At 36.4% G+C, this 24,815-nt stretch overlaps 3 protein-coding genes across 10 annotated transcripts; 1 reads left to right on the top strand and 2 right to left on the bottom strand.

The window, feature by feature from the left end:
* Positions 1-2,311: 2,311 nt before the first annotated feature.
* LOC135639343 (PHD finger protein ALFIN-LIKE 8-like) lies at positions 2,312-7,758 on the bottom strand. The gene is made up of 5 exons (XM_065153065.1): positions 7,354-7,758; positions 7,201-7,233; positions 4,964-5,192; positions 2,961-3,087; positions 2,312-2,864 (listed from the first exon to the last, which is right to left on the bottom strand). The coding sequence occupies exons 1-5, from the start codon at positions 7,451-7,453 to the stop codon at positions 2,592-2,594; spliced, it is 762 nt and encodes a 253-aa protein (XP_065009137.1). The 5' UTR covers positions 7,454-7,758; the 3' UTR covers positions 2,312-2,591.
* A 1,058-nt stretch (positions 7,759-8,816) lies between these two features.
* On the bottom strand, positions 8,817-15,393 carry LOC103989354 (protein FAR1-RELATED SEQUENCE 9). Of its 7 annotated transcripts, XR_010497598.1 has the most exons (5): positions 13,096-15,393; positions 12,544-12,674; positions 11,475-11,554; positions 9,629-9,819; positions 8,817-9,366 (listed from the first exon to the last, which is right to left on the bottom strand). XR_010497598.1 is itself a non-coding variant. In XM_065156273.1 (2 exons), the coding sequence occupies exons 1-2, from the start codon at positions 15,158-15,160 to the stop codon at positions 12,667-12,669; spliced, it is 2,073 nt and encodes a 690-aa protein (XP_065012345.1). In that variant the 5' UTR covers positions 15,161-15,393; the 3' UTR covers positions 9,903-12,666. The 7 variants fall into 7 exon arrangements, 1 of the variants encoding a protein (XP_065012345.1); XR_010497601.1 differs by lacking the exon at positions 9,629-9,819 and having other exon boundaries at positions 8,819-9,366; XR_010497597.1 differs by lacking the exon at positions 8,817-9,366 and having other exon boundaries at positions 9,368-9,819.
* Positions 15,394-17,951: 2,558 nt separating this feature from the next.
* Positions 17,952-23,055, top strand: LOC103989353 (glutathione S-transferase zeta class-like). 2 transcript variants are annotated; one of them, XM_009408171.3, is made up of 10 exons: positions 17,952-18,104; positions 18,239-18,326; positions 18,407-18,463; positions 18,585-18,670; positions 18,859-18,930; positions 19,723-19,776; positions 19,886-19,961; positions 21,096-21,157; positions 21,434-21,493; positions 22,744-23,055. In XM_009408171.3, exons 1-10 carry the CDS (start codon positions 18,087-18,089, stop codon positions 22,846-22,848), a joined length of 678 nt encoding a protein of 225 aa, XP_009406446.2. In that variant the 5' UTR covers positions 17,952-18,086; the 3' UTR covers positions 22,849-23,055. The 2 variants fall into 2 exon arrangements, with proteins under 2 accessions (XP_009406446.2, XP_065010210.1); XM_065154138.1 differs by lacking the exon at positions 21,434-21,493.
* Positions 23,056-24,815: the final 1,760 nt, after the last annotated feature.

Here is a 24,815-nt window from a genome sequence, read left to right as displayed (position 1 = left end):
ATGTTCAAAAGAATTGTTCTGCATAGGAGTGCATTAGGGTAGCCTTTCTGAAGAACACAGGGACCCTCCCTATGTGTCCTAAAGTTCCATCATGATGTCTTACTAGTTTGAACCTTTGCTGAAGCATACACTGACTTGGCCCCCTCCAAAGGAGCCAGCTATTTAATGTTCCATCATGTGCAGTGTCTCTGATCTGGGCCAAGAGCACTGGCATTTTAGCTGCATCACACTGTTTCAGAGGAATACAGTCTCACATCATGTTCTTTTTTAGTGGAAAATGAACTTGGTCTATGACTTTGATGACATACAGATTTTTGATATTATATGATTATAGATTTAGAATCACTCCCTCCAGATCTAAATGATCAATGTTCAAGTTGCAAAGAATAGTTTTCTAACAAAGATAAATTCTGTCTACTTGCTGATTTTGAAGATGAAATCTGTCCACTTGTATTATGAACACACTGATTCCTTCTCTGAATATTGTTACTATGGATCTGTTTCCTCTGGAAGCAGTTTAGTCCCCTTTGCCATCATGTCAAACAACTTTTAGCTATGCATTAATCATCTTCATATGATGAAATAACATGTACTGACAAAAAAACCCATGATTGTGCAGTTTGAAGTCATGCCTAGAGTTGCACCATATTCTTCTGGGACCATTTTGCACAATAAATATTCTGCCTGAGGTTTTGCTGTAGCTGGAAAACATAGCTGAGACACAAAGGATAGAGTAGATGACACAACAATAGAATGCATGTCCAAAACTCTAAGCAATGCCAAAGCCATGTGAAGCCATGTTCCAAACTTAAATTGGCAACACTATATTAGTTTGTGTGATAAAACTGGTGACTTGGGTCCCCCTCCTCCACTGGTACATATGCCACTGAATGGAAACAGTGCAAAAATAATTATGCATCTTAGTTTCACTATTTAAGTATTAGATATAAAACATCAAAAGGCTAGAAAAAGCTTCTGGCAGAACCTCCATACAGTAGCCTAGGAATTATTTCAGTTCTAATCAACCTACATTTCTGAGAACAATCAAAAGATTGGTTTTGCATACCTCGTATAACACCAGCAGAGCATGGGTTGCATTCAAACCTCCAGCTGCATCAACCAAGTCAAATGAGAAGAAACATGGAATAGGTAATGATCAGGGCCTAACTTCTATCTTGCCCTTTGGATCTGTTATTCCATAGAATGCATTAGAATTTGGTTCACAGGGTCATGAACACAAGTGTTCTGTAAACAAATCTACAATCTTGCATGAATTACCTAAGAACATGAAAACTTTTATTTAGAGGAGGATCTGGTTGAGACCTAACTTACATGGAAAAGGAAGGATTTCTTTATGGTCCCTAAGCTGCAGTTTAGTGCCAAGGGTAGGACTTCCTTCATATAGAGTATCTTCTATGACTATCGGATGTTGATGGAAGTCATGACTGCCAATGCACAAGAAACATGCATAGAATTGATAGCATACGTTTGTACCAATGTGATGCTGAAGTAGTAAAGATAACTCATCTGTCTACTGTCTACATGCCACAGAAACACTAAATTTTGCATATGTGGTTTAAAAATGGCACATTAGAACATCCACATAGGTCCTCAAGAAGCTCACATGAGCCTGCACTTACAATAACCATACACATTAGAAACATACAACTGCCATACTGATAACACATGAATAGATATTTACATCAATAGACCTAGTGTGTTTGTTTTGTGACAGTTTTTTAACAACATAAAACACTCTCCCTACGTAATCTAAAATTCGAATACAAAGAGCATATTTGTTACGGTCTATAACTGTTCAACATCATATGAAAAAATAATTATGTTTTGTTAGATAAAGAAAAAACATTGATGAACCAAATAAAACCAGACTTTGAAGTGTCCACTCACTCTACAACAAAGGCCTTCTAAATAACAGAAGGAAAATATATAACAAGTTTTCCTTCAGTCATAGTTTTACAGAGAACATGAAGAATCATAATTTTATGAACTACAAAATTCACAACAAGTGCCGAATAAGCAAGAGATGGGGAAAACAAAAATGAGAATCTCCAATACAAGGATTCTTAAGGAAAACATGGTCCGCATATAAAGGTTCACAAATCTGAAACACCAATTCGCTAACATCAATTGGCTACTGCGGTCTAGTCATGGATGTTATGCATGCCCAAATTACAAATATGTGTTTGCAGAACCTTACTAGCACATTAATTGACTGTTTATGGTGCTGAAACTAGTTGTTTACCAAAAACAGAACTTCAGATGATAGAACATACATTACGGAGATAGCATGTCCAAAAGCAACGAAATAGATTATCTACAGGAAGCAGTGCATAAGAAAGTTAAGATTTGTTCAGATACAAAATAAAATATAAACAATTCACTTGGTCCAGTTTGCTAAATACTAATAACTATAAACAACAAGCAATTGTCACACCAACATAACATTAAGTTAGTCTAAGATAAGATCATAGAGACTCCAGCATGCAGTCCCAGTAACCGCTGCATCCAAAATGATTCTTCCTTCTGAAGCCCCATATATCTAAAACAAAAAACACATTCTTCCTGTTCATTCAAGGTCGGGCTCTCTTGGTACTGCATGCAGGACATTTGTACTGCTTGATATGCTCAGCCCGTGCAGGCGTGATCCTAACACATTTTCCATGGAACCATTTTTCACACATGTCACAGCAAATCCAAAACTCATCATTGGCATAGTTGTCCCCGCAGGCACCACATAAAGTGTTCCCATGCTCTTCCTCATCCACATCCTCTCCTTCACTCTCTTCCTCTTTTGGTGAAGGCATCTTTGTGGCCTTTGCATGAGACTCAAATGATCTTGAAGGCTGAAATTACAATGCAGTACACACCAGTAAGAGACAAAGTAAATTGTCATATCAATGATAAAGCGACAATTTACACCAAGCAATCACTCAGACCACCTTCGAACCAGACTTGTTGCTCTTGCCATTGCTATTACGGATTTTCTCTCTCGATTCTTTCTTGGTGATTCCTGTCACAACTTCATAAATGGTTGGAAGACCATTTATCATGTTGAAGAGTCGCTTCCTGAAATTATAGCGGCGGCACAATATATCAAGCAGCAGATGTGTTTTCCTTAAGGTCTCTAATAAAAATGCTAAATGGAAGTATAGTTATGTAATCTACAGGCTAACAACATATCAAGCAGCAGATGCGTTTCTGTGATGGTCTTTTGATTAAAATGCTAAGCACAGTAACCTAAAACTTCATATGGTGGTCAATCTGCCGTATATTAACTACTCGATGTAATTAATGTCTAGAACCCAATAAATAAATAAATAAAACCAGGGAAGTATGGATGCTCCCAATGGTCGTATTTCAGAATCTATCCAAGATAGAATGTTTAGAAGTTCAGTAAATCATTAGCTAGGAAGGCATTATTTACCTTGCAGGATTGATGATCTAACTTCAAGGTATACATGCACAAATCCAAAAAGAACAAAGGAGAAAAAGGGAGAAAGAAACCTTTCGGTGTTTCACATAGCAGGGAATGGTCAATACAAATAGCAGATTATGAACACAGTGCAACAGCATGGTATTGAGATTATGCATGGGAAAGTGAAGGTTGGTAGAATATGGAAATTAGATGCAATAGTAAAAGAAAGTAAACAATATTTAATAGCTCTCATAAGAGTCCCAAAATAATCCCTGCAATTAGCCAGCGTTATAACCTTCCCCAACATGCCAAATCTAGCTCCAAGATTGCCAGCATATAGAAATATATGTAGTTCACTTTTGATAAAAACAAATAATTCAATCAGCACAAACAGAGGATATGAATAACTCAAACCTCCAAAATGGAGTAGTTTATGCTTTGATTTACTTCTCATATCGTAATCCCAGCTACATATTGAGCCATAGAAGGTAAGGCGTATTTAGTGGGCTTTGATTTACGAAGATAATGCAACCCCATGTCAGAATTATGAAAACTGAGGCCCAAATATTACCAGAAATCTATTATCATAATTCACTATCAATTTTCACAAAAAGCAAGTTTACATGTAGTGAAAAAGCAGTAAAAAAATCCTTCTTAAAGCTTTTAGAAATCCAGAATTCAGATCCATTCCTGCATGAGGGTTCTCTGGTTTGTCCAATAAAATAGGCTTGTGTCAGTCTAGAAGCTCACAGCATTAGCAAAGAACTATTGCAATAAGCTTAACAATATAAGTTCTGCAAATGCTGCAAATAGGCAATGACATACAGCCTTATGGTAAAATAGATACGGAATGTTTACAAAAGAAGCAGACAATATAAAGATCAATTCACATAAATGATAAAACTACTTGTTCCCAAAGAGTTCGGAAGAACAGCTGTAGTTGTCATGGTTGTTATAGCTGTATATTTGGTAAATTTATAAAAACAGAACCGCAAAAATATTGATATAGAAGTTACAAAAGATATCATTTAATTGCTCTCAGCAATCAATTTTCTCCTTTTCTTCAAATGCCATTCAGCTCGGATTAAAACTTATGATACCAGTTTAATCAGAATATTCAGTTTTGACTCAAATTTTTATTTAATTAACAATATATGTCGTTGGTAAGAGCCCAAACCAAAACCCAAATGCAAATGTTATTCTGTAAAGTGTCAGCGTAATCAGGAACATGACTAACACCTGACAAAATAAAAAAAAGAGAAACCTGATACAATTTCAAATTTCATGCCAGAATAAAAAAAAATTAAGGAAGATCAGTGTCTTTAAGCAGACTTCACTCAAGTGCTTTGTCTAAAATGGAACAGAAAACTAAAAAGGGCAAAATTACTTGCATCAATGAAGTATAGAGACTTCACAATAGAAAAACATCCTGGGATTGGAAGTCTTAGGTAAAAGGCAAAAGCTTTAGTAATAGTCATAGCACAAACTGCTAATTGAAAGTAACAAAACTCAAAGAAAAGAGAATACCTTGACTCCTTATCAAAACCAAAGCGTGCCCCAAAGTAAAAGGAAACAGCCAACAACCATGCATCACTATGAACTGCAACTAGCGACAACCAATCCTTTTCATCCATTCCATCCCGAGCAAAATTAATGCCTAATGCAGGTTCTGGAAGCTCAGGAGGAACTTCCTCAGCTGGCAAGTTCACTTCCCACGTCTCATTAGGCAGTCCATATAGACATAAGTTCTCCTTTTCTGCAAAAAAATCTCAATCTTTACATATTTCGCAATAGATTTTCATCCAAACTAATTTCCATGAGTCTGCAGGTTTACACCTTTGTCCTTGAAATAAAATTTTCTCATCTAGTGCATAATTTTAAAAGTAGGCAACAGCTAGAAGTCCAAGTCCATTATGGACCATAATGATCTCCATGTTTCTAAAAATAAAAATAAAAAGGAAATCTTTATTTATTTTTTCATGTCCAATGATCATCGCTTTATCTCATTGGAAGATTGAAAATCGAGCGGTTGCACTATTGCAAAGATTGATGGTCATAAAGCTCAATGAGTTTAAACTTTAAAGTTGATAATTAAATATAATGGAAGCATAAACCTTCTAACATTTTAGAAATTAAGAAATTTTTCTAGCAGACAAAACAGTACAAATGAAGTTATGGAACATGCTTCACTCTTTATTTTCATATAACAATCCGGTACATCATTTGAGCTACAACCAATGTTTAAAATGATCGATTCAATGCCTATGAGTAAAAAATAATAATTTTTTGATATTAAATTTTGAAGCATAATAGTTATCAAGAAAGATGGATATTTAGCCTAAAGACTTCTGGATTTATGTATTAAAGCTCCAGGTCATCAATACCATTTGTTAGATGTTGCAATTGCATGATACCTCTCATATGCATCCTTAGGGTAAATTTACCTAGTCCTGAAAAAATAAAAATGGAATATTTGTCATCCAATAAAAATTTTTTTAACTATTGATTAATTTGGTCAATTTACTATTAGCTTCTGAAGTGACTATTTTGTTATCATATTCTCAAAGCATCCATCTTCTCATGAACCTGATGCATTTCTCCTCCACAACTCCATTCCGGTCGTCATTTTCCTTTCGGTTTTCCTTTTGTCCCCCTCTTCATTTCCATGAATTTATTTTTTATTCTAGTCAGATCCACTTCCCATCCTTCATTGTTCCATTTAGGGCCTCTGTGCCTACTGCCAGACTCATACTGAGTGTACCTAACCTTAAAGTTGCACAATAATCTAGGTTGAAGAGCCGACCAAAGTTCCTTTTGGATCGAACCTATCTCTCATATATGTTTTCTGGACAATTTTATTTTTTATTTTGCTTTTTTCTCTTTTCCTTTCTTATTGTGGCACTTGATCCAGTCAACCATTGTTGAACATTTCCTTGGAAGAGCAGCCCATGATTAACAATGAACCTCACTGTGCAAAAAAGAGCATTACATGTTCCTTCAACACTATCTTCCATTCATATTACTGATGCATCATGAAACCGTATAAACAACATAAAAGAGTGCATCATATCATCTCTCAACCATTTCTCATAAGACGTAGATCGAAAAGCCAAAAGAATTCTCTTGCTTCATGAAAAGCAATATAGCATAATGGTCATATTACATCAGGCCTCATGAAAAGCCTGATGAGATTCTAGGGACTAGTATGCAATATTAAAGATTCAGAGGATTAAAACGCAAATCCAAAACAGATGGCAGTAAAACAAAACTCAAGAAAAGTACATAAGCGATTTCCCAAATAGGCCCTTCATTTTTTTCATTTAACCCACTTTAGGCCTCATTTTTCTTCTATTCACACCTAAAAACCCTCCACCCTCAACAGGATAACTAAAATATAGATATTATACAATAATAAAACAAGGCGAGGCTTCAAGTGGAAAACCAAGAAAGAAGTGATTTTTTCCAGGAAAATGCCAAATAAGAATCAATTCCGAAAAACCATTAAGAAAACAAGAAGCAAATAAGAAAAAAAAAAGAGCAAAAGGCACTCAACATCTTAGCCACTAAAAATAGTCCGGTCTTGGGCTCTGACAAAGAAAAAAAGAAAAAAAAGAAGCTACCCTCTCTCTCTCTCTCTCTCTCACTCTCCTCCCTTTCCTCTTCAACGAAACCACGAGATAAATGAAGGGAGCGGGACCAGAACCGTCTTAACTCCATGATATATGCTGACGTCAAAGGACGGAACCAAGAACGAGAGACCTCACCAGGATCGCATTGCCGGTAGAACTTTTCGACATCTGCAAAAAAGAGCAATAAGTAGCAATATTACTCCGAGCAATCACTGAACAAAATCACCTGCGTAAAAGGAGGCAAATCTGAAGAGAGAAGACAGGAAAAAAAATCGATTTTGTTAGTACCAGTTGTGAGAGCCTTGACTATTCCGGCCCGCCGGCCTCGGAAATCCCTAAAGACCTCCTCCGGCGACCGCTGATTGCAGCCCCCCGCACCCCCTTCCATTTCCTACGCCAGATATGCCCGAATAACCTTCCTCTTGGACTATAACGACGACTCGGAAGCCGAATCTCGCCACCAAAGGGCTCCTCGAAGGCCAGAAAACACACACACACACACAGAGAAGAAGAAAGAAGAAGAAGAAGAAGAAGAAGAAAAGTAGGTTTTCTTCACCGACTAGGGCTACGGTTTCCTTCCAATAGCGGGAGAATCCGATCAAGAAGGGGGAGAGAGAGAAGAGAGGAGAGCAGAGGAAGAAGGAAAAGGTAGGCTACGGTTTTGAAGTGTTTCTTTTACCTTATTTTCTTTTTATTTTTCTTTTCTTTTTCCTTCACCAATCGACTAATAATTTGAAGGATTCTGCTCACCGCGGTGACCTGACACCTTTGAAGTCAAGGAGCAAAATAATGCTTGTCCTTTTTCACATACAACCCTACATAATATAATATTTGTACTTGTAAGGGACATTTCCAGAGAATTCTTGCTGTATATTTTGCACAAATACCCTTCATAAGATTTATATTCACGTTCATATTCTTCAACAAATTTATTGGTGCAATAGGCCAAGGCATTTAGGGTTTTGCTTTTGCTTCCATTTAGAATGCAAACGTATCTAACGATCAAACGATTGACCATAAAGAAAGGAAAATTAAGAGTAATTCTCAAATAGAACTATTATGCATGTATCTTTCCTTAAAATAAGAAATTTTTTTGTATATTTAAACCTACTAACGTCATGGAAAATTAAGACAAAATCTACAACTTGTACTAAGTGATCTGTAAATTTTCCCTGCTTAGGTTTAGATAATTTTGACTGCGGAATCTACAATGGCCTAATCATTTAATCATAAGGGTGCATTAGACAAAATTAAGACTATAGAGATTTTTTTTTGCATGTTGATGACAATAATGGTAACAGTAGAATGCACAAGCATAATTCATATAGATGATATAAAGATACATGCAAATATCACTGTTATGAAGGATATGCATGAAAACACTTCTAACAAATTACTTCTCTTTCCAATCATCATCACATCAATAGAAGCAACAGAGAATTACTACCATGTTGAAGAGCTGCATAAAGTTAAGCAAGTCAGCTATCAGCTGATTGGGCATCTAACATCTGTTACTACAGTGTTTCTCTTTTCTTTTCTTTTTTTGCATATTTGACAAAAGAAAAAGAGATATTGAGTTGAAAGTTAATACTTACTGCTAGTTGTTCTTTTCAGTGAGTCTATGTCACGCAAGCAGCAGATATAACATCACTTCAACATATAAATTGTGAATGAAATTTCAATCTTCTTCAAATAATATTTTAGACCCCAAGATTAATGTTCTAAAAAATAATCATAACATTGTTAATCATTGTCATAACAGGTGTAGCACAGCACTAAGGAACTGTGCTAGGAACAAAATGACAAGATAGTCCAAGACAAAACTCATATCCCCAGCACACTTGAGGTAGCATATCCATCATGAAAGCTTGTATTCAGCTTAATTGAAGGCATTTGGTTAGATTTTCTTACACTGGAATATTTTCATTGGCTGTATCAGCTCTCTCTCAGCTGTTACTATCCCGACCCTGTTGTTTCTACATCTGTCTTCTCCGATGCTTTATCTATCCTAGCTCTTCATCCACACACAGTTTAAACCAAATATATATCCAGAGTTACTTGAGCTTTTCCTAGCATGGCACATCCAGCATTATAACATTCGCCAAAGTGCAGCATTGCAAAGAATAAATATTATAACAAACCGCAGATAAAATTCTTTAAACACTTCACAATAATTTTGTGGTAGGATTGATGTCCATAAACAAACTACTGTCAACAGGCTAACTCCAAGCTTTCACCAAATCCCTCATGAGTGCAAACATTTGGGGTTGAAAGAAACAGGACACTGTGGAACAGGAATCACTGAAATACAAAAAGGTGTCATCACTAGTAATTTTCAGATAATACAAAAAACCAAATCCATATAGGATTTTGCTTGTAGAAAAATCTGAATGGATACATCTGCAGCAAGTAATATTAAAGCAATATGATACTAAAGCAATCGGGCTAAAAGCGGCCATACAAGTTAATGATGCTTGACAAAACTGCCGTTAATTAAATTAGGTCATCTCCTAAATATATGTTACATGAGCAGAACCTAGCCAATAGCACTGGACATGAATACCTTGGTATCACGTTTTGATACGATGGACAATCATCCTACAGCTTTTGGAAGTTGCTTCTAATGATGAGATTTGTGCATCACTGTTATGCCTGTAGCTGAACCAGAAGGATCACCAGTTGGTCAAATCTCAGGATGAGATCTGCTGTTTCTTTAATGCCCTCAGTTGTCAAGCAATAACAATCGCTATGCACCTAATGACAACATACAAGTTGTAGAAATATCAATTGTCTCACATGCCTAATCGTAGTTGCCGAACCCTGAACAAAAGGACTACTAAGCTAGCATGCACAAGATTCATATCATGTAAAGTAGGTCTACAAATGAACCAAGGGTTCCACAATATTAAAATTCAGACCAAGCATCAAATATAATACAAAGAATACACTGGATGATATATGATAACTGTCTCCTGTACTCCAGTCGAAAGCCACTGCTTTGAACATTAAATACTGCAACAATTATAGATGGCCAGAAGACCCAAAGTCATCTGTCAGGACAAGGAGTTATCTTGCTCTCATTTTTCCCCTTTACCTTGTTGAAAGGCCACAAAACCCCTTTCATACTCTTGAATTCTCATGTGATGACCAACTCAAATAATCAGATGCAAAGTCAATGTACACAAGTCCTCTTCCACTTTGCATTAGGAGGCAAAGAGATATAGTTTCCATCAACAACCATTTGGTGGCTCCTGCTGATATAGTTACCAGGATCTGATGTGTCAAGTCTAAGCATTGGATTAAGCTCTAGAGGGCATGTATGCATATCACATATTAAAACCTACGAAAGAAGACCAATATGGATTCTATTTTGTGTTCTAAAAGAGTGATAATATCACACTACACAGATATGGATAAACTTTTACAATGAGTTTATATATAGAGAGAGAGGTGGTTTTAGATGAATGTTTTGAAAGTGAACTGTAAAAGTGCTAGTTATAGCATTAATATCCAAATCCCTTCAAATTCAGAAAATCTTCCTATCCAAAAATGAAAAAACAATATGTCCCTCTTTCCCACCCAGCTAACCTTGTTTCTTAGTTCCCTTCCTTTTTTGTCATTTTTTTCCTCTCTTCATCTTCAATTCACTTACCATAAAAAGCAAAATGCATATATGTGCCTTTGTTAGACACTATTCAGTTCCCAATTGAAAACCAGAACAGAAGATAATTGTATGAAATTAGAAACTGACTTAGATATAGTGGAATAACCATAACTAACTTGTCACTTGTTCTCAATAAAATCATCTGATTTTAGAAGAGGAAAAAGTTCCGCTACTCAGATGACTTCTAGATTCTTAGTGACATATTCATGAAGGAAATGCATTGGTACCAAAATAAGCTGTTTAATATGAAAAGATGCTGGTTCATTATTTGACAATTTTAGTCAGACAATTAGTTTTCAAGCACAGTTAAATGAAAACCCATATTCTTATAAAAACAAAGCCTAGTGATCCATCATCATGGAACCAGCCATTATGACACAGGCAGTTGTGGCAGAATGAGAGCAATTAACCAAAAGTTCAGTTTCAAACATGACAGTCTTTTAGGGTACAAGTTCTACAAAAATCAATCAACCATATTACGATTTAAGTTTATTGCACAGTACTGCACATTATTAAACAGTGAATGCCAAGCTCAAGTCAACTTGCACAAGTTCAAGCTAAGTTTACTAAATATCAGCATTTCATTGTTTCAGATGTACTAATCAACTAACCAGACCTAGAAGTACCAAACATAAATAAGATAACTGCCAAACAAGTAAAGGAAAAAAACAATGCAGGCAATGGAAATATCACAGTTGAAAGATATAAAACATGAAAATGTGGCTAACTCCACAACAGAACATACCATTGCACTTCTTCCAACTTAATGATGGTTTCCTTTTCTACAAATACTGGTGTGAGACTCGATTATTAGTAAAGTAATCACTGCAAAATATCACAGTTTACTCCAATGAAAAGCAAGATATACAGGTTACATCAAAAGAAAAGGTAAAAGTCAAAGGAGCAATAAATTACTGAGTTAATTAAAAGGTAATAAGGTAAGTGCACGTCAACACACATCAAACAGACAAACACATGAAAAACATGTCAGATGTTCCAAATCTAGAGCCTATTGTGAACTCTGGTCTGGCACTAAAATAACAGCCTGGCATCAAACTAGAAAATGAGCAAGACTGAAAGGAAGTAGCAGCAGCAACACATTGTTAAGAAAGTTTTCTTTACTAGCATATGATGAGTAAGGAGGCAAATGCAATGACAACCAATCATAAAAGATTGTAAAAACAAGCTCGATAGCAGCATGACATCGTCTTCCATATCCATCCTCTTGTTATGCAATATCATGAATGGAATACTAAATTCCTGTTGACCCTTTCAAGAAATCCTTTAGATGAATTAAACCCACTAGAAAAATATATTGTATTTTAATGAAAAATCCAAATATACACTGTTCCAATATGAAAGCACATGAGTTTAAAAATATCACATCATGTCTTGCAGGAAGTTAGAAACAAGCGAACTATATCAAAGTATAGGGCATCTTAAACTATATATATATTTTTTATCTCAAACATTATCAGGTAAATTAGTCTGCAAACAGTTCTATGAGACAAGCTGTTAGCAACTAGCATCAACAGCCCAATATTTAGTTTAAGGCATCATTTTTCAGAAGGGCAAACACAAGGTTTCTAAACCCAATAACAAATATCATGATGCACAAATATTGGAAATTAATCACTAGAGTCTCAAACCGAAAAAAAAAGAGCCAATGATCAATATTTATTAATCAGCACTATTGCCAATCGACCAATCAAGTGGTAGAATGTCATCCTCACAAATGTTCTGCGAAGAACAGAGTGCAATATCCTACACTGCAGTGCATGAGAAAAGAAAAAAACGAAGAATAGTGATCTCACATTTCAAGATTATGTCCAGTATCACTGTCTCAATATGCACTGCAGCAGTGAAGTTGTTCTTTAATCAGTTCGCCAACCACCAGAAATTTTATCCTCATCAACAATTATCATAGGGAAATTACTTCACCTTCCTGATATAAATTATCAAATGGAGGACAACAATGAATATAAGTTCAATGAATTTATAAGGCAACGAAGAAAGTTTACAGAAAATAAACACATGGTTACTATAAGACCTTTCACGTCATAGGTCCACTAATATGGGTTAACAAGTCTGCTGCATTACACTGCAGTCAAAAGCCCAATGGAACAAAATTACTTAAACACGTCAAATTAATAAATCATGACCAATCCAAGATCCTTGTTAAATTAGATACATACAGAATATATCCAAGCTCAACAATGGACTGGTTCGGTAATCATACCATCAGTCCTCAACTCAGTTACTTGCTTTCAGCTAATTGAATCGTAACCTTCTCATTTATTTTGTTAAGACTAGTCTAATGCAATGAGCAACAATAAGCTCATTATGTTAAATAAATAACAACTTACCTGGTCTGTTGAAGAAGGAACCTTTCTTAGTAGCTAAGACTTCAGCAAAAGCCTTCTGCAAAGCGCCCTTTGCAACTTTATATATTACTGCTGAGGTAGCCCCTTCCTCTGCAAACTTAATGGCATCACGACAGAGATCATTGCACCTCCAAGCCAAAGCTTTTCGAGAATTACGTTGACATAAACCACGATCTTCACAAGATAAACCATTACTTTTGGCATTCTTCGTCCATCTTCTCAAGATATAATCATCTGGAAGTGTAAGAACATTAACTACTATCAGCACTCCTAACACATGCCTACAGAGGACGCCTGAGAACTCAAACATGAAACAGCTACAGGTTATGTGCTTGTTGGAAGCATTATATGTGACCATGTATGCTTTACTGTCATCCTCAATTTTAGTCACCCGATACATATATTCAACACCATCTGCAACTTTCTCCTTTAAAAATCCTGACGACCCTGCAAATTCCTCCTGAAATAAGTCGAATATGGATTTTGTGTAAACTTCTGATGCTTGTTTTTCCATCGGTGATGGAGTCCTTAAAACAGGCCTTGTATGATTTGCATCAAAGTCTGATTGTAGTTCCTTCTCATATTGCCCAGCCATAGCTTTATCAAACTGAGAAACTAGATCACGCAGAGTGGTCGTTGTGATGGAGTGTCTCTGGAAAAATTTGTGCATGGTCTCCAATTTTGGAGTCCCAAAAAATTCCCCAAAGAATGTTCCTCTAAAGAACAGAGGAATCCATTTCTGCCGAATTGCATAAAGGGCTTGCATCCACATATTGTCCTCCAAATTATATCTATCGATTAGTGACCTCCAACAGGAATCAAATTCTTCGACACTTTCACATTCATTCACACATTTCTTAAACTCAGCCTTAAATGAAGGATGTATCAAATAGACACCTGAAAGCTTATCCTTGCACTTGCCAAAAATGTCCCTCTTGCAGAACCTATGCCGAACATTCAGGAACACTTTGCTTGCAGCCACCGCCATGGACTCATTATAGGCAGTGATGAAAGACACCGGCCGACGTCCGCTCATCAATCCAAGCCATGTCTCAAATAGCCAAGTGAAAGAAGCCTCACTCTCATCCGTCATAAATGCACAACCGAACACAATAAGCTGCCTATGGTGGTTAAATCCAGTAAAAGTTGCAAAAGGCACCATGCGCTTGTTCTTCTTACAGGTCATGTCAAAAACAACTGCGTCACCAAAATAGCTATATGCCATCCTTGCTCGGGCGTCAGCCCAGAACACATTCGAGACACAATTATTCCGGTCAACTTGTATTGCATAAAAGAAAGCAGGATTCTCTGCCTGCATCCGTTTGAAGTACTCCAGGAGGCTCTGTGCCACGCCACCACCAGGACCTAGCCCACTCTGCTGTGGCTCTGTGGCGGGGGAGACAAGAAGCTCCCAAGGCTTCTTGGCTAGCTTCTTCTGGACAGCAGGCGATTGCTTAGGGATGACGCCGAGGGGATGGCAATGGTCAAGCACACACCTTGAGATGGCCCACCGGCCGTTCTCACGACGGTTGACCTGGAGCATGGCGTTGCAGCCCTCGCGGGAGGAGGTGCGGTTGCGCCGCTTCTTGGTGAGGTCGAAGGGGTCCTTCTTCGTTGGCCGGCCCTGCTTTGAGCAGACGAAGCGCCTCATGATCACGGTGTCGTCGACCCGGGAGGTGAAGGATTTGCTGTTGCGAATCCGAAAGCCGACGCGCTCGGCGTAAGCGGAGTAGAAGGCCCTGGCAGCGTCCGGGGAGTCGAACTCCATTCCCATGGCTGGCTCATGGAGATCGCCACAGGCCACCTCGGCCACGGCCTCCATTTCCACCGCGGCGGCGGCCACCAGCTCCCGCCCTTCTCCGGAGACCGGACAGTCTTCCGGCTGGTTAGCGAGGAGAACGGCGATGGAATCGTGGTGCAGGGGGTCGACGGCGATGGGCTGGTCGAGATCACATTCTCGGGGTTGGATTTGGATCAGGGGTTCGAGCTCACCTTCTTGAGAGTTATCGAACTCCATGGAAGGGTTGAGAGTTCCGATGCTCTCCATCAAGCTTCACAGCCACAAAAGCAATAATATCACCAAATCTCAGCCAAAGAAGACAGAGATTTGCGTAACAATAGAGGATTCCACTCGGATCCGTACGCGGCTGCGCTCGATCTTGAAGAATTTTTGGGGAGTTCAATCTCCTTCCATGTGGGATTGGGGGCGTCGAAGAAACCCTAATTTGCTCGCCGAGACGGCCGCTGCGATTGCCTCCACCACGTGATCCGCCGTCTAGAGATAACTTATCCAGAGCCGGCGGACTGAGGGACCATCAGTGATCCGGAAACACAGCACCGTTCGATCCAAGCTTTCCATGATGAACGATTTAGATCCGCGACTAACGCGATCAAGGTCATCGCTGGCGATCACCGTTGAGATCGGACGGTGATGATGAGCCCTATTTTTTTGGCTTTTTTTTTCTTTCCAATGTGAGAAAAATCCTTGACAATTAAGAATAAGCCATAAATAAATTCTCCAAATCCCACAATCTATAATTATATCTATAATTATATTTTTATTCCTTGTTCAATAAAGTTGGTCAAAACCTTCATGCCATATCAAAAAAAAAAAAAAAGAAGGAAATTTCCTGCTTCTATGAAAAACATCCTCAATGAAAATCTTAAAAGTATTTTAATAAGAAATATTGTTGTCTGTGTGATGAGTTCTAAAATTTTGACTTTTTTTTTTGGAGTAATTATTAACTATTGATATCAGATAAACGTACAAAATAATAGTTGTTATACTGATACGCCTACCTATGAATTAACATACATTTAGGTATGAAATGTTCATCTAATCCTTTTAGATTGTATTACAGCATTTTCAGCAATATTAAAAAAAATATAACATAGTATAAAAATATTATTGCATGATATTTTTTATAAATTTTATAAAAATATTATATTTATAGGATTTTTATACTTATGGTATAATATTTTTAACAATACTAGTAAAACATTATAGTTTTTATTTTTAGTAATACTAGGAAAACATGGTAAGGTAGTATAAAAATATTATCACATAGTGTTTTTTAACTACATTATAGTGTTTCTATGGTATTAACGCAATATAAAAGATGACTTGGTTCATGTATCGATCGATCCATAGAATAAATAATAAAAAATAAGTAGGTGGCTTGAGATATTTCGAAGTATTAGTAAAAAAAATGTGCTATTTGAGAATTTTGGAAATGGGTAAAAAAAATCCAAAAAGAGTAATTTTTTTCAGAATATATATATATATATATATATATATATATATAATTTTTAAGTATATCTAAATTATCTCTTTACAAATAGACAAAAATATTATCTTCTTTATCCACCTTTTTGTTTTTCTTTCTTCCTCCTCCATTTCTACGTCCTCTTTAGAGGACGATATCAAGAGGGCGACGATCAACATCAAAGGAGGTCAACGATTGATGTTGAAAGATATCAATAACAATGTTATTTGTAGCTAGTAAAGTCGACAACAACAGAAAGAGGAGTCTTAACAAAGTTTGGAGTGACGTGGATTACAAGAGGGGAGAGTATCAATGAAGAAGAGTAGGGTGATATCATCAAAGGAGGGAGCATCAATGAAAAAGGAACATGGGTTGGGGGAGCGTCAATAGTGAGAAGCACAAGTTAGGCGGTGACAATTAGCAGAGTGTGAGTTATGGCGTAATAATTGGAGTTATGGAGTATAGGCTAGGGCGTAGCGATCAATGACAATGAATATGTGACTAAAGGGTTACAGAAGATCGCAAGTTAGGAGATGACGATCAATGACAAGGAGTGTAGATTTTGGGGGAGGGGGGAGGAGGATGGGAGCATGAGTTAAGGAGAGACAAGGAGCATGAGCTAAGCGACGATAGGAAGCATTGAGTAGAGGGTGACAAATGCCACCAAGGAGCATAAATTGAATGAGTGTCAATGACGACAGGGTATATAGGCAACAATCGTACGAGTCGTAAGGAAAGAAAAAAAAAAGAAGATAAGATCGACATTAATGAGATTATAAATAGTATAATATTATTTTATTAATTTTTAGAGAAAATAAATAGTAAAAAAATTTATCACAAGTTAAAAAAAATTCTAAATAATAAACTTAGTATGATTATGGGTGATTTTTCAAAAATATACCATTGTATTTTCCAAATAATTAGCCTCATTTTGATTTTTTTTAAATCATATCCCTAATTTGAAAACTATCCAAATTATCTCTTCTTCATTGTCGTTGGTTGCCCCACTAGACCAATCATCACCTCCACCGGCCATGTGTCTTGCACTGCCTCTCCTTCCCTTTGTCTTATCGTAAGTCATCGTCCATCACACCTCCTTCTTCTTCGAGCAAGGGTTACGGACAATAGCTCTAGTTAGATAAAAAGCGATGATAAAACAAAAGGTCGACGGTGACTCACGTGCTCCCCCTCCTTCGGATTACATATGATAATTTTGGTCGAACCGAGGATGATAATAGAGCAAGGACTAACAACGACCCTTGTACCTTCTCCTTCTCCACGTGAGACTACAATCGACAGTACAAGGAGGAAGAGATGTTAATGAGTCCGATAGGATAATCGATGGTGATGACAATGTTTGAAAATAGATTATGGTAGAGGAATGATTTAAGTATGTTTTGAATTAAAAGTTATGATTCGAAAAAAAAATAAAATCAAAATATGAAAAATACTCAAAACAAAGATATTTTATAGGGAAATCGCATATCGCCGACCGACCGAACCCATCACAAGATCTGAAGAATCGAATGCAACCCCACGTGTCCATGTCAACATTGAAGTCAACGGTCCCGCCGCCATCTATACCTCACCACCAGTTCTTGTCATTCGTCGCAAGATCGAACCACGTTCTGTCGAGAGCAAGCTTGAACGACGCGCTCCCACGTAGTTAAAAGTCGCTGCGTGCTCGCTGCGGTCTTCGAGACAGCCATGGCGTCTGATTCCGAGGCACTGCTCTGTCGCCCCATTCCCAAAACTTCCATTTTTATCTCTATTGATCGAATCCATCAGCTCAACGCCTCGGCCTCCCAATCTCCTCACCAGAATCCGATTCTAATTTTCCTTTTTGCTGGGTTCTTCAGGCGATGGCGCGGCCGGCGAATCTCACTCTGTACTCCTACTGTTGGAGCTCATGTGCGCACCGAGTCCGCATCGCCCTTAATCTCAAAGGTTCATCCTTCTGCTACCATACGCTTGCCACAAATTCGTTCTTTTGACCTTTTTTTGGCTGTTTATATGTCTCACGATAGGGTTGGAGTACGAGTATAAGGCTGTGAATCTTTCGAAAGGCGACCAATTCGATCCAGGTTAGAGAGTAATCCCCTTCTTCAGATTTCGCATCAGTTACTGTTCATCAAAATGCTTCCTTCTTTATATTTCCGCTTATTTTCTTCCTTTCTTGCATTGATTCCTCTTGTTAAATTCTAGAGTTCGAGAAGATTAATCCACTTAAATTTGTTCCGGCACTGGTAGATGGTGATGTAGTGGTTGCTGACTCGCTTGCAATAATACTGGTGAGCAAAAAGATTATTTCCTTTGACCTAATTGATCGTGTTCAAAACTTATTCTGAGTTTAAATATACGCTGATCCCTTTCTTATAAGCTTAAGCTTTTGGAAATACGTATATCTTTACGTCTTGGATATATGCTTGTTTTTGATCCTCTGGTCGGTTAGTTGATGTCGTTTCCTTGATTTGTGCAGTATTTAGAAGACAAGTATCCTCAACACCCTTTGCTGCCTCAAGACCTGAAAAAGAAAGCAATCAACCTCCAGGTGAACATGCTTGGCAGATGTTATTCCTTGAATGTGCATTTTGGTTTCTAATGATCATATGTTTGTGCTTCTGCTTACCATTCTATGTTGACATGACTTGTAACTTTGTTATTTTAAGATATAAACAGAAATATTTTTGAGGCGGCAATCTAATTCGGATAATGCAAACGAAGAATCATATTTTTTAGCAGTCATATTCTGCACCTACAAACACACTTAAAATTTCCTAAAGAGAATTAGAGATTGGATATAATGTCTTCATGTGGTCAGCGTTTTGACCTCTTGCTATTATTACAAATGGTGATAATGGTATCTTGTATTTGTCTTAAGAAAATTATGCAATTGATGTTGAATACTAGATATAGATGATCTGTTTTTATTGTTTATATGAATTTAATACCAGTTATTATAACAGTGCATATTTGTTTGTGTTAGAGACACCTGGATTACCTCCTATCATTCTTCATTTTCATGCTATACCTCATTCTAATCTCTTTGTTCGGATCTCATCTGATATGCTATGTTTTAATTGCACAACTTCAATAGTGTACTTTGTAATTTATTCCCAATTCACTGAGTTGTCAAATTTGAAGTGTTTTCTCTTTCTTGTGAAGGCTAAAATATGTTTTGAGTAGAGGCAAGACTCTTAGGTACAACTTAGATATTTTTCTGCCCTTTGATACATGTACTGCAAGAAATGTACTTTTAGTTGGGATATTCTTAGTTCATGTTCTAAGTTACTCTTGATTTGCAGATCCCAGTGTAATGTGCTACAATCTTTTGTTTATACAGGTTGCTAGTATTGTCAGTTCAAGTATTCAACCACTTCAGAGTTTTTTTACACGAGTAAGTAAAAAGCTGTATCTACTTGTTTATTACTTCATTTGTTATGATGAGATTAGTGCTATGCATCTTCACAAGTTTCAATTACAAAATTCTGCTTATGAATTTGCAGCAATTTTTCGAGAAAAGAATCAGTTTGGATGAGAAACTCACTTCGTCGCAGAATCATGTCAATAAAGGATTTGCAGGTTGCCTTTTTACTCTTTAATAAATACTTTTCATAACAGATTATAAGTGTTTGATTGGTAGCTTCCTAGAATGAGTGTGTTTTTCCTATAGACTCTTCATGCAAGCTAATGCTAGTTGCCAATAGCTATGGTGCATCATATCAATAAAGGATTTGCAGGTTGTCTTTTTACTCTAATAAATACCTTACGTAACAGAGTATAAGTGTGTTTTTTTTTTAGACTCTTTGTGCAAACTAATGCTAGTTGTCAATAGCTATGGTGCTTTGCACAACCAACTAGCAAGTCAGCAACGAACTCCAGTGATTAATACTAATGCCTTTGAAAATGATCTGTATTAGCTACTATGTATAAATCATCACCAAATTAGTAGGTAATCTTCAGCAGGACTGCTAAAGCTGTCAGTAGTTTTTATTTAGCTATTAGTTTCTGCTATTTCTTGCTCATGGTAACAAATGGTGTGTTTTATTTAAACAATACTTCACCAAGAACAGAATTGGGCAAATGGACTAGTAGAAGGCAAATGGTTGCACATTAACTTTTATATAGTCCTTTCCATTTATGATCTAGTAAAGCTCGAGAAAATACAAGCAAAAAAAGATAGTTGATTCTTGAGTGATAAGCTTGTCTTGCAAAAGAGAAGAATTTGATCAGAAATAATAAAGAATAAATGAGAGAAATTGTTAACTATCACCTACTTGTCATAACATCAAACAGATCATTCTGTAAGCCAGTTAATACACACACCAGTGCTTACTAGCTGTACGCTTATAAATGGTTAATATTCTAACTATGTTGCACTCTTTAGAAAACACTCAAGACTTCAGGTTGCATTTGAGAACGTTATTGTTGCTGATGTGCTACTTGTATCATATTTGGGAGAATAATTTTCACACATCAGCTTCTTTGGAATTAAATTGAATATATATATTCTTTAGCTGTATATGCAAAGCACCAAAAAAAATCAAAATGGAAACAAATGCCTCGAAGGATACCAAAATGAAGTTCTAGTGCTAGATGTTCCTGTATGTTGTTGCCTGATAATCTCTGTCATGGCTAGTTTCTCAAGTTTGGTTATTATATTTTATGACAGTATTAGTTCCTTTGGAAGCTGATCTTAAGCTTGTTTTTCTTCAGCAATCGAGAAACTCATAAAGGAGATTGCCGGCAAATATGCTACCGGAGATGAGGTCCAGCTGGTTAGTCCGACAAAGCTCTGATTATATCCTTGTGATATAAAATTCAACAGATGCTTATTAAATACAGGATGATCCTTCATATGCTGTCATTTAGATTTATGTCACATGCAATTAACCACTTTATTAGTCTATATATGTTTTGTGCCTCCTTTGTCCAGCTTTGTGTTTTAAAAATGCATGCATAGAAGCCAAAAGATGCATCCTGCGCATCTACCTGAGTTTTACAGGAGAGCAAACTAAAGCAGAGTGATGTTACATGTTCATTGTCACGTGCAGGCAGATGTGTTTCTGGCGCCCCAGATCTTTGCAGGGGTAGCACGGTTCCAAATTGACATGGTAACATTAGTTGCATCAATCCAACTAATCTTATTTTCCTCTTCTTAGAGCACTATGTTTTTAACCTAACTGTATTAAGCTTATTGCTAGGTTTAGAAGCATTTACATCTCATAATTGATTCTAGAGGACTCTGACTTTTGGAGGTTATGGTTATGTATGGTTATTAAAATTTCCTCTTAATTCATTTGTTTTTTCCCCCTAAAAAGAACTGCAAGGATCTTTCCCCCAGGAAAGTTTTTTTATGATGATAGAAATGAGAGCTACAATAATGAAACATAAAAAGAACTAGAAAAGAAAACAATACAAAAGAAAAGTGAAAACTAGAAAAATACAAAAAAAAAAAAAAAAAACAGAAAGAGACAAAGAGCTATTTATGTATTTCTATAATAAGAGGGAGAACTCTGAACATCCACCAGCAACAAGAAATCCATGGTTCCCATTCCTGTCAGCATTAAGTTGTCTAGCCCTGTCCAATATTTGTACTGAAATCTAAGCAGTCTCATTATTTTCCCTGCTAATAAAAGGACACCATGCCATAATTAAGCCCAAGTGCATTTTATTTTCGTTCTCTCAGCATCCTATCCTTCCTCATGCATGGAACTGGTACATCGTCTGGCCTACACTACATTCTTAGTTTTTGGCATAATGAGCAAATTGACACTGCTAGAACGAATGATCTCTGTCCTTGTTACCATGATTACATAAGACACGATAGAGCACACCTTTTTAGTGTCAATCTTATACTTAGATGTTAGGCCTGCAGAAACAGTTAATCTTCATGGACAAAGGATTTGGTCATAGAAGCACCTGATGCTATCCATCCTCATCTAATAATATCCTTTAGCTACATCAGTGATAGTGAATCGAGAGCTTGAATTCTCAGTGTCAATGAAATTTAACTGATAAATAGTTGGTCAAGAACCACCACCAATGGAAACAGAACTAGACTGTCTGAAATTCAACTCGAAGAAGTAGTGAAACTTCTCTCCGATCGATTTCCCATTCATGTAAATTAAGATGAATTCCTAACCAAAAGGTACACTTCTGTAGAATTTTTTCAGCATGGTGAAAACTTCTGAAGAGTTGAGACATTCATTACATTAATCCTGAAATGTAAAGTTCATATGATTCCAAAAAAGCCTTTGATGACTGAATTAAGTGTTTTTTATGGAAATTTGTTTCATTACTCGCTTTCGTTCATCAAATCTTAAAATATTTCTTATTTTATTTTCTTTTTTTTTGGGTACAGTCGCTCTACCCTACGCTAGCCAGGCTGAATGAAGCATATGCTGAGCTGCCTGCTTTTCAAGCTGCCCTTCCTCATCGGCAGCCAGATGCGCCTTCCACATCCTAACAATCACTCTGTTGTTACAAGTACTTGTGAGGAATACCATGAAAAAGAATAAAGCTGCATGCTGTTTTGCTTTCTCTATTGTCTATTATGATGTTCTTATAGCTCATGTATGTGGCTAATCATTGAAGACAAAGAGAACTTATGCCTGAAGAAGTTGAAGGTTGATCTTTAAGATGCTAATAAATAGAAATAAACCCAGATTGTGAAGTTTGTCTTTCATATAAATTAGTTCCAGGTTATGATGAAGATATCTGTAAACTTGTGATGTGTTAAACAAAAGTTTGAAAAACATCTAGCAAACTTGGATTGAAGTGTTCACAGAATGAAACAAGTTTCAGGAGCCAAATTTTTACTGATGAAGCTCATGCAGCAACAACATATTGTTGAAGGCTGAAAAGTTCTTGATTCTCCAACCAAGTTTTGGTTTCCAGATTACATGATTATTAAGATCATGAAAAATTACAGTCAAACATTTTTTTTGTTTTGTTTGATGAATTGGAAGGAAAACTGCATCTTGAAAAAAAATCATTCTTTTAACTTTTATTGGTTGTGTCACAGATCCTTCTTTGTGATATCAAGAATGATAATGACACCATTGTTATGGTACCATGTAACTTATTCCATACACATCTCTTCAATAACACACCCTTCCCACTGGAATTATTTTTTGTTTAATGTAGTCTAATAATTTATTATTTATTTTAAAAAAAAGTTTCTCCAAGAAAATGAGAATCATCAGGCTCAAAGCGCTCTCTTCCAATCAATTTGTTTCAACATATATCCATTCTTAATGATATTACATTAGATAGAATAAGGACAAAGAAAAAGAAGTGCACCCATTTTCTAAAACACTCACTTGATTTTTTTTTATCATCAAATTATCTTTTTAGCAACTTCCCATCAAACTCGTGAATGTTATAAATATAAATATATATATATAATATTTAAATGTAAAATAAAATATAATTATATGAATTAATAAACATGATTCGTTTTATCATTTCGTACCGATGTACTGATCAACTATTAGTACAATACGTATTAAATTATATTGAGTCAAACGTACCGACATATGATATATATATTGAGTCATATCGAACATACCGACATATGATATATAGGGATATAATCGAATTGATATATACCGCTTATGTCAAACATGCATGACAAATCTGGCTAAGAAATTTATTTATCAAACTTATAGATATTTGAAAAGTTATTTGACAAAAGATGAAGAGGAAAGTATTACTTAGTAAAATTTTATCAAGTCCATATCATCTATAGACTAATCATGGAAACAAGTTTCTGATTGTTTTTTCTTTGCAAAGGAAAAAGTTGTTTTAATAAAGAATAAGAATGCTTGCATTAAGCTTCAAGTCATAACAATAAAAATGCAAATTTTAATCAATAATAAATCCAAGAACATTGACCCCATTGACTCCATCAAGTTTGCCCATCCAGTGGGCTCATTGGACAATAGGAAAGGGGAAGGCACTATTTATGTTCATGCCAAAACTTCCTACAGGTGTGGCAACATGAGCCACCCAACTTTGTGCTGTATCCTTATCTTTCTATTCCAATCTAATTGTAAGTGCACCAGTGATCTTATTTTATGTGGAAGGATGATGATATTATTAGACCATCAGTTCTATGAACAGAAAATGTATGCATCAGGAAATAAAGACAGGGCAGCAGGCAATAGCTACAGATGAGGATAGGCTACTTTGCTACCTTTAAGTAGTCTCTTCAGCATCACTAGCAGCCAGATAATGAGGACTGATAATGAGAAGGGGAAAAGTTCACCAACCTTTCACAACAACCGAAGTTCTATAAAATTCTTGTAAAAAAAAAAAGAAAGAAAAGAAATAATAAAAATGAAAACAAACTTCATGATCCTTCTGCCCTCCTTGTAGATTTCAACATTTATCCATGATCACATTTCTTCAACATGTCTTTACTATTACAAG

The sequence above is a fragment of the Musa acuminata genome, chromosome BXJ3-6 (assembly GCF_036884655.1).
Source record: "Musa acuminata AAA Group cultivar baxijiao chromosome BXJ3-6, Cavendish_Baxijiao_AAA, whole genome shotgun sequence".
Classification (NCBI taxonomy): domain Eukaryota; kingdom Viridiplantae; phylum Streptophyta; class Magnoliopsida; order Zingiberales; family Musaceae; genus Musa; species Musa acuminata.
Note: the sequence above shows the minus strand (reverse complement) of the source record. Positions and strands in the feature narration are given on the sequence as shown.

Coding starts and splice junctions, on each gene's coding strand:
- LOC135639343 (XM_065153065.1), bottom strand. CDS start 7,453: ATGGAAGGGGGTGCGGGGGGCTGCAATCAGCGGTCGCCGGAGGAGGTC. Junction 5,193..7,200: donor CTACCGGCAATGCGATCCTG/GTGAGGTCTCTC, acceptor ATTTTTTTGCAG/AAAAGGAGAACTTATGTCTA. Junction 3,088..4,963: donor GGTTTTGATAAGGAGTCAAG/GTATTCTCTTTT, acceptor CTATAATTTCAG/GAAGCGACTCTTCAACATGA.
- LOC103989354 (XM_065156273.1), bottom strand. CDS start 15,160: ATGGAGAGCATCGGAACTCTCAACCCTTCCATGGAGTTCGATAACTCT.
- LOC103989353 (XM_009408171.3), top strand. Junction 18,931..19,722: donor AGAAAGCAATCAACCTCCAG/GTGAACATGCTT, acceptor TTGTTTATACAG/GTTGCTAGTATTGTCAGTTC. Junction 21,494..22,743: donor CACGGTTCCAAATTGACATG/GTAACATTAGTT, acceptor TTTTGGGTACAG/TCGCTCTACCCTACGCTAGC.